General features: G+C 39.2%; 1 protein-coding gene across 1 annotated transcript in view; it reads right to left on the bottom strand.

Annotated features, from left to right (window-relative positions):
• Positions 1–8,500, bottom strand: part of KREMEN1 (kringle containing transmembrane protein 1) — a 30,125-nt gene that overhangs the window by 8,572 nt on the left and 13,053 nt on the right. Inside the window, exons 4-8 of the mRNA XM_066562576.1 lie at positions 4,152–4,276; positions 3,564–3,717; positions 2,437–2,769; positions 1,649–1,807; positions 392–476 (exon numbers count right to left, since the gene is read on the bottom strand). Coding sequence (XP_066418673.1) covers positions 392–476; positions 1,649–1,807; positions 2,437–2,769; positions 3,564–3,717; positions 4,152–4,276 — 856 coding nt within the window. The remainder of the gene's footprint in view (positions 1–391; positions 477–1,648; positions 1,808–2,436; positions 2,770–3,563; positions 3,718–4,151; positions 4,277–8,500) is intronic.

The raw sequence follows: 8,500 nt of genomic DNA, 5'->3' as shown, positions 1-8,500 counted from the left end.
CATCATTTCATTCAGTGAGTGCCCATCTAGAGGACCCAGAATTTACTTGGTAGGAATGTAGAGGTTTTAATTTTTTCCCTGCAAAGTATTATCACAATTTGACCTCTTCTCACTAAACCTGGATGTCTGATAACATTTTCCTCCTTCCTCCTAAAGTACAGATCTTGTCAAATCAAGACCAGAAGAGATAGTCTAGTAGCAAATGCTATCCCAACAGGCAGGAAAGTTAAAAAATGTGCTTATTTAAGATCTTCTATGAGAACACAAATATGTAATATAGCTAACTTGGTTTGGAATATGGCCAATCTGACAATGGGAAGGCAGAGAGGAGCCCCAGGTTTGGTTCAGAGCTGAGATCTTGGGTCTCTGGTTGGTTTTGCTCCCCACTCACCTCATGGTAACGTGCAGAAGTATCTTTGCTATTATGGCTGTGGCACTCAGGATGAGCAGTGCTGCGAGGCTGTATATTGTCCATTCTGCAAAAGAGAAGAGGGGCAGCTCTCAGTACATTCATTTATTTACAGTTTTTACAGTAAGAGTATTGCATGAAAGGAACAAACAGCCTTTTGATGCTTTATTCAAATCTGGAATTTGACGATGCCTTAAACCTGCAAGTATTTTCTGCAGACTGGCACAAACCATACAACTTTCAGTCAGAACTGCTTTTTTCCCTTGCAGAACTCCTCCCAATAAAATTGAAAGCTGGCAAAATTCAAAGCATATGCTAGTAAAATTATCTAGGAAAGGAAGCAGAAGTTCCCTTCCACCCACTGCCCCATTCCTCAAAGCATTGCCTGTACATGATGATTTGAACAGTATTTTTGGAACTGCATAAAATCCAAGGGTGCAGTTTCTGTTGGTGTTCCTGGGCAGTTTAACACTAAGGCAGCTTAGGTGTAACTGTGGTAAGCCAGCATTAGGCTGGGCCTGGTCCCAGACTATTCCTGGGCAGGTTCTGCACCTTGGCTGGTTTGGGTGTGAGCACATTTCAGGTTTGGGATGCAGACAGCTCCAGGACTGTGGGATTGAGACCCAGCTCCAATGAGACATAAAAGCAGATGGCCAGGGTGGTTTAACAACAGGAGAGAACAAGTGATATTCACTAAGAGTGCATTTCCAGCCTTCAATTACACAGCTCAGTAATTTCCTGAATTCAGTGATGTCCTGAAGCTGAGTTCTGAACATGACATTTCTCAGTGAGCCCTCCCCTACACCCATTAACTTGTCTAGTCCCCTTTGTATTACTGATGAGGCTTTTGTTAATTGGGATAACAGGGATGCAACCAGCATTCAAGCCATTCTAGACTCTACAAGTAAAGTTTGCTCTTTTTTCAGCAACTTGTGCCCTTCTGTGGCATGCAGGTCACTAAAGGTGATTGCAGTAAGGAGGCTGCTCTGACTCATGTGTTTTGAGATGCTTTCATTCTCAAGAACTCACCATCTTCACACTATTTCTGACTTGGCTGAGAAGTGTTTTGAAATGTAATGAGAGAATCCCAGTTAGTGCTAATTAGACTGAATGAAAATTCATTTTTTAGTAAGATGCACAGTAGATCTGCTAATGAGGAGGCAGCAAAGGAAATAGTGACTCCAGATTTTGCTTTGGCAAAATGGTTTTTCCCATTTCCCCATTTAATGGTGTCATTACCAGGCATGGAGCTGGTAGGATGGCTTGGGCTGGTTGTGATGACATAGAGTATCTTTGATGACCGGGCTGCATTGATGCTGAGATTTGCTTGCTCATTTGTCCTCTCTGGAAGGGTGTGATTCACTGGGATCTTGTTTTGGTGCACATTGTCCTTCACAGCTGAAAACACAGGAGTGTGATTACAGTAACAATCTCTTAACAGGTATAACTGGACTTTATTTTGTGCTTATAAACAGACATGCTGCTCTCTGGTTTACATAAGAGAACTCAAATAATCAAATTATAGCTGATTCCTAAAAAGCCTGTACTTCAGCAGTTTGGGGTTCTCAGAATTTTTCTGGAAGCTGGTTTTTCATCATAACAGTAGGTACAAATCAAGGACCAGAACATTTTCTCCTGATGACTTTTAGCTAGAGAGGAAGAGACTGTTGGGAGGAGCCAAGATAAACCAATGTGCAGATGGATTATTGTTTGTTTTGTTTCCCTTTGCCATTTTCTAATCTGTTTTAACAGGAAGATCTAGAATTGAATTTTGAAATTATGAAATAAATAGCCAAGTGCAGGTTTTGAAAGCCTGTATTTTGCTATTTATGATGTAGCTGACTGGAATGTTCTAAACTGAGAGAAATTTTGGCTAAACTTTCACCCAGTGAGTAGTGGCAACAAGAGAGATGAAACACCTGTTAGATAAGAGTTAAAATATTTGTTTTTTAATTGCCACTTCAGAAATCTCTTGTGTGAATTAAATGCCTCACTGAAAGGTAGAAACACCAAAGGTAGCCTCTTACCTCTATACCTGATAGCAAATCCCTGGGCTTGATTGATGTCATCTGAGAAAAAGTACAAAATTACAAAATCCAAAGAGATGTTAAAGGTGTGGGGAGGCTTGTTCTTGCCATTAAAACGAGCCAGAACGTGGTAGGTGTAACCATCTAGCAATTCCACCATATCTGTAGCATCCTTGATTTCAAAAAGGACAAAGGTGAAGTGGATTTGAGATGCTCCTGGAACTTGTATGGTCCAATAACAGACTTTGCCTGTGCCATATGTGTCAGGGAAATCTGGGGAATAGATCACAGCTGTAGCAGAAGTGTAATTCCCTCCACAGGCACCAATAAGGGCTGTGAAAAGAAGAGGAAAGGGAGGGAAAATGGGAAGAAAGAAAAAAAGAGGTAATACATTAATTTTGCAAAGCTTTAGCACCCTATAGATTCTAAAACTTAAATGTGACTTGAAGGTAGACTGGCTAGGCCTGCAGGATGCAGTGTCTGCAGCTGCTCTTTCCCTCCCTCAGCACAGGTTTTGCTGCCTTTTCTTGGAATGCTTATGCCTCATTACTCTGACTCACGCATCAGTCCTGAACTTTTGTGTGTAACCAGGTACCCTCTCCTGCATCCCTGCAGAAATGGGATGAAAGAGAAATCACTGATTCAGGGGCTTCTACTCTAAACCTATCAGGCAGGCAAGAAAGTGGATTAGTGACTATTAACTCTTACTGCTTAATGACTGATATTCCTTCACAGCTGTAGGAAATTGGAAACTTAAACACCAGTGAATCCAGAGAGAACTCAAATGCCACCAAATGACAGTGCATATCCATACATGCTCATACAATTTTTTACTCTCTAGTCAGATCAATGCCTAGGGAGTTTCTGACAGCTGACTTAGTACCACTTGTGAAGAAAGTGAGAGAACCTCTGGAGCATGAGCAAGCATCGTTTCTTGGAAGAGCTATTTCACATTATTAATGGATGAGAATTTTAGGCAGAAATGGAAAGCAGCTTCAATTTATACTGCATGGAGGTGTTTTGCTGTTTGGTGTGCAACAGTTCTCTTTGTTTTGAGCCTTTTCCCTAATTTGCTGAACATGTGAGGCCTCTCCTTTGGGAAAAGCTGAGCCTGCTTCAATACTTACTGTCAAAAAGAATGACTCTGCCATCCCCACCGCAGGGCTGAGTGTGGTCTCCAAAGCAAACACTGTTGCATTCCGTGCTGGCTGCCTCCCCGTATCTCCAGTAGTCAGGATTATTTCCACAGAAGCAAGCATAACCTGATTCCATGCCTGCAAACTTTGACAACAAAGATGCATAAGGAAGGGGGGAAAAGTATTTGAAGGAGTGACAGCGGGAGGTTGTTTGAGCAAGAAAGCTGGCAGCAGAAAATGTGTGTTTTGGAGAAGTATGATTACTCAGAGGAACCACCACAGGCTATTTTTGTTTGGGCTGTCAGGATGCTACTTAAGACTGGGGGGAAAGATGGAATGGAGGGCACCCTGACATAATGGCAGTAAGCAACCATATTTTCCCCTGTGTTATTCATTAGCCATTTGTCCAGATTCCTCTGGATGCAGAGAGAGGGCTTGATCTCTGCGGTGGAAGTCCAACCTTAGACCTCCCAAAGGTTAAAAAAAAATGGGGAAGAGGAGAAATACGACAGAGACCTGTAGGCATGTTGCCATTTTTGTCTTTGAAAGCATTCTGTAAATGGATGGGAAGGAAATCACCTTGAACTGCTGGCTGCGGCAGGAGCTGATGCACGTCTGGATGGTGAGCTTGTTGGAGGTCTCGCTGGTGCCAGTCAGGGGTGGTGGCTCCCCATGGTCCTTGTAACAGCCCAGATTTCCTGGCACTGGCAACAGTGACACAAACCAGTCATTCTAGAGTGCCTGTAAACAACCCAGATCACTTCATGCACTACCTGGTCACTGAGCAGCTCTCTCTATGTTCTGGGCTCGATGCTGCCCTATGGGAACTCTTTGTTACTCATGCTCTGCATGATTCTTGTCATATTTTCCAAACACACCCAGGGATGAGTGATGGGACAAAAGAGTATCATATCATCTCAGCAATATACCTGTAAGACTGTCTAGCTGGTTTCAGTAAGCTGCAGTAAAATATACAAGATAAATACCTTGTTCATTTCTCCTGAAAGAGGCAATTTAAAAAACCCAAGGCATTAAGTGGGTTCAGGGGGGTTTTGTGGTTTGTTGTTTTTGTTTTGTTTTTTACTACTGGCATGCATATTCTGAAAATGTAAATTAAACTGTTTGATTTCTGTCTGACCTTCCAAACGTGACATTCTGGAAGTTTTCAAAACAGGATATTTGAGGGAAGGAACCTAAACTGTTTTAGAATGGAGTTTGCAAGTTTTATGGGAGAGACTAATATAGGGGAATTTCCTAATATTTAAAACTTGAATTTTGATATGAATCTGAAGCATCATACAAGGAGATTAAAAATAAGCAATATTACTTTAAGAAAACAACCCATCTATTTACATTTAAATGATGTCTCAAGGCTCCTTGGTCACTATGGGATATCAGAGTTTTCTCCCTTCAGTGCTCTGTTTTTTTTTTGGTTTTGCACTTTTCATCAAAGCACTGGAATTTAGCCATGACCACCCCGGGGAGAGGATGTGGAGTACAATACAGTGCTGGGATAATGGCATAAAATTATCCCTTGCCCACTTGTCATATCTATTCACATGCTTGAAATTAAATCTGTTACTAGCTCTATGTTAAGTTTTATTCTTGTGCCAGATTGACATGGATTCTTTTTGTCCACCTAACTGCCACAGCTCTGTTTGACATGATGTGCTCAGAGACCTGTATGAGTGTTTTATTTATGTAGTCATTGGTATTAGAGTACCCAGTAAACTTATTATAAATAATGACATAATGTTGCTTGAAATACTGTTCAGAAATTAATTTTGTTCTCTAAGAATACAATTTCAATTATAAATACTTGCATGGAGTTATGGCTTTGATATGCCCTGCAGCAACATTCATATAAGTACTGAGACTTCAAGTTACAGCCTGATTTAACATACCTTTGGAAATCCCCACTTGCAGCCCCACCCCAGCTGAGTACAGCTGGGCAGATAACTCATGAGAGAGCTCATTCTTTTTTGTATTGTGCGTGATTTCACAGCCCTGAAAAAGCTTCCTAGTTATCCAACCTAGCTCATTTTCCTAAGAGACCTGGGATTTTAATTTTTTTTTTCTTTTTTAAAGTAGCTTTATTAGTGAGACCTTTCAACCTTGGCTCCAGAGGATTAGTACTTCAGTATGCAGAGAAACCTGAGTAATTTGAAAACTTCTTAAATTTTTTAAATAAATCAAGCGTACATCCTAAGGCTAATAAGTCTCTGGTGTCCCAGCATTATTTTAACATTCTTTGCTCTTAATATTTAGCTTGCTAAAGAAACTTGGCAAAAAAAGTGAGGTAGTCAGTGTTCTGCAATTACTGTTCATGCTCACCAGTGGTATTTCACTATTACACTGTCTTCACCCATTTGTATCTATTTGTCCTCTTCTGCTTAAAAGGTCACCTCTTTTGCACAAGCATATTATTTTTCTTTTAAGCAGCATTTGACTTAATGAGGTCCTGGCAAACACCACAGTTTCTGCATTTTACATGTTGAGGCACATATTCAATACATTAAAATATGGAATTAATCCTTTTGAGCTCAAAACCATGTTCCAGCTATGCTCATCTGGCTGTCTTTGAAGAGCCTCCCAGCTTTTTGCACATGCACAAATTGTTAGGGCTGTCCTTGTTCCTGTGTTCCATACAGATCTGTATAAATTACCTGGCCCTGCCATTTAACACCTCCTCCATATTTCAGTCAAATTTATTACATTACATACATGCACACTGGAAATATGATTCCAGTAATGAAATCTGTTTATGAGGAGAGAGTCATGTGAGTCATAAACATGAAGATGTAGTTAAGTGGTAGAGCAAGCCTTTCTTTCTTTCTTTTACATTTTGGAAGTGTAAGTTGTTATTTCCTTTGAACTTAAACCTAACCTCATTAACAAGGAGACCAAAAAAGTCAGGAATAGCTGCAGCACTGCAAACAAACCATCTGAAGCATTCAGTTCTGAATGCTCCATGTGAGATGCACATGTTCTCTCAGCACTCAGAGCTGCAGCCTTGCCTTTTATTTTGTTTCTGTCCATTCCAGTCTGCTTAGCAGACATGAAAAAGGAAAGAGGAAGAAAAGAGAAGACAAAGCTCCTCCTGGAGTAACTACCACTGTCTTCTGTGATTGTACTCATCCATCTTCATATAACACTGCTAAATTCTGTATATTACCTTTGCAGAATGTCAGAACACATTTCTGACTGAAGCATGTAGTGTTATGTGTAAATATTAGGGAATGAGACACATGAGATAATCATGTGAATTCATCACCATAATGAAAAATTCTTAACTGTAGATTCTTAATTATTGTTCAGATGAATCATTGCATGCAAATCTCTCTAGGCAATCAAGATGCTTCATGTTGTTGGCACTGCTATGGTATTATGTGGGCACAGTTAATAGGTAACTTATGTTCCAGATAATTTTCTAGTAGTAAATATCATTAAGGAAAAAAAGCTTATATAAGAATTTTTTCTCTAAAAATTTCAAATAGGTTTTTTTTAAAAAAACAATTGCTTTCTTGCTCCATCACAAAAGTCAAGTTTTGCATTCAAAAACTGACTTTGCATTTTATTTGTAACTTCACAAGATAGTTTTGATGGTCCTATGACTTAGCATCATGCTTACTGAAAACAGAAAGTGTGGTGAAGAATAAAAGATTTTTTTACACAGCTTCATAAACCATGAGGTTTGTATTAAGATTTGGATGTGATTGCAATGTACAGTTTGCTCTAAATTGCTGCAATTCCTTTTTCTAGTATCGAGTTTCAGTGCAATGCTTGAAGCAGCTGCTACTGGTCAAAAGGACATTTTGTAAATGTAAGTCTGGATTATCTGTGCAAGTAAGTGTCCAAGTTTAAATCCTCTGCTCCCCACCACAGAGAAAATGAGCAAGGCTGGTTTTAAAAGGATCCTTTGTGTAGAACAAATGGAGTGGAGAGAATTTGTCTTTCAGCTTTTTTCCTGGTGCCATATCCAGATAATTTGTTAACATCTGTGGTCTTTAAAGAAAATGCAAATTCTTTCATTTTAGACCAAGCTAAATTTCTTAATTAGGAGGGTCAAGTTTCTTAAATCATACCTTATATATTGGTAAAATAAGTAAGATGTCCTCTGAACAATGAATATCAGAGTGTTGAGTGATTTTGTGTTATTTAAATTAGACTCCTTAATCTGTATTTAAGTCTAGGTAAAAGTCATCTGTCTTAAGGTCACACTTATGTATTTGTTTGCCTAGCATGAAGATGTGAGTCATTCACATTCATAAAAACCCCAAAACAACAAAGCTATGAACAAAGTAAAAAAAATCACTTCAGCTCCGTTTTTCTTTCATCTGGTTTTGCTTTCTGAACTTCAAGTAAGAAATAGACTTCTTCCAATCAAATGTATGTCCACATATGGACACCTGCTCTGGTGCTTAGCAGTGAAGACCTAAGTTACGCCTTAGAAAAAGAGGGTACTTGCACAAAAGAAGTTAGGAAAGCAAGTGAAGTCATTAATGATTAGACTTATTAAAATGTGTAGCCATGGTTGCTTGTTAACATGCAAAACTAGAATATTTTCTTAGTATTTGGGCATATTTTAAACAATGTGATTTGGGAAAGAGAATTTTGGAAGATACTGACACAGATCATGACATTGTGGACACAGTAAAAATAGAATACATTAAAATATTAAATTCTGGAAAGAAGCTTCATGTGAGTAGCTTGTAAGTGATCTGATTTTAAAAAAATCAAACTAAGTCCAAGTTGTGGTTTCACAGCAATGCTAAGTATCTGCACCTGCCAGAGACAGAATTCTACTCCAGAGTTCCCATACAGCACACAGACACCTTTTCACTGTGTCCTCTCATATTTTCATGTTTCCTCCAAGGAGTTCTGCATATGATGCTCTATACACATTAAACTAATTTAATTTATTTCAT

Source organism: Molothrus aeneus, chromosome 18 (assembly GCF_037042795.1).
Source record: "Molothrus aeneus isolate 106 chromosome 18, BPBGC_Maene_1.0, whole genome shotgun sequence".
NCBI classification, from domain to species: Eukaryota; Metazoa; Chordata; class Aves; order Passeriformes; family Icteridae; genus Molothrus; species Molothrus aeneus.
The sequence above is the reverse complement of the archived record's forward strand: the minus strand, read 5'-3'. Positions and strand labels throughout refer to the sequence as shown.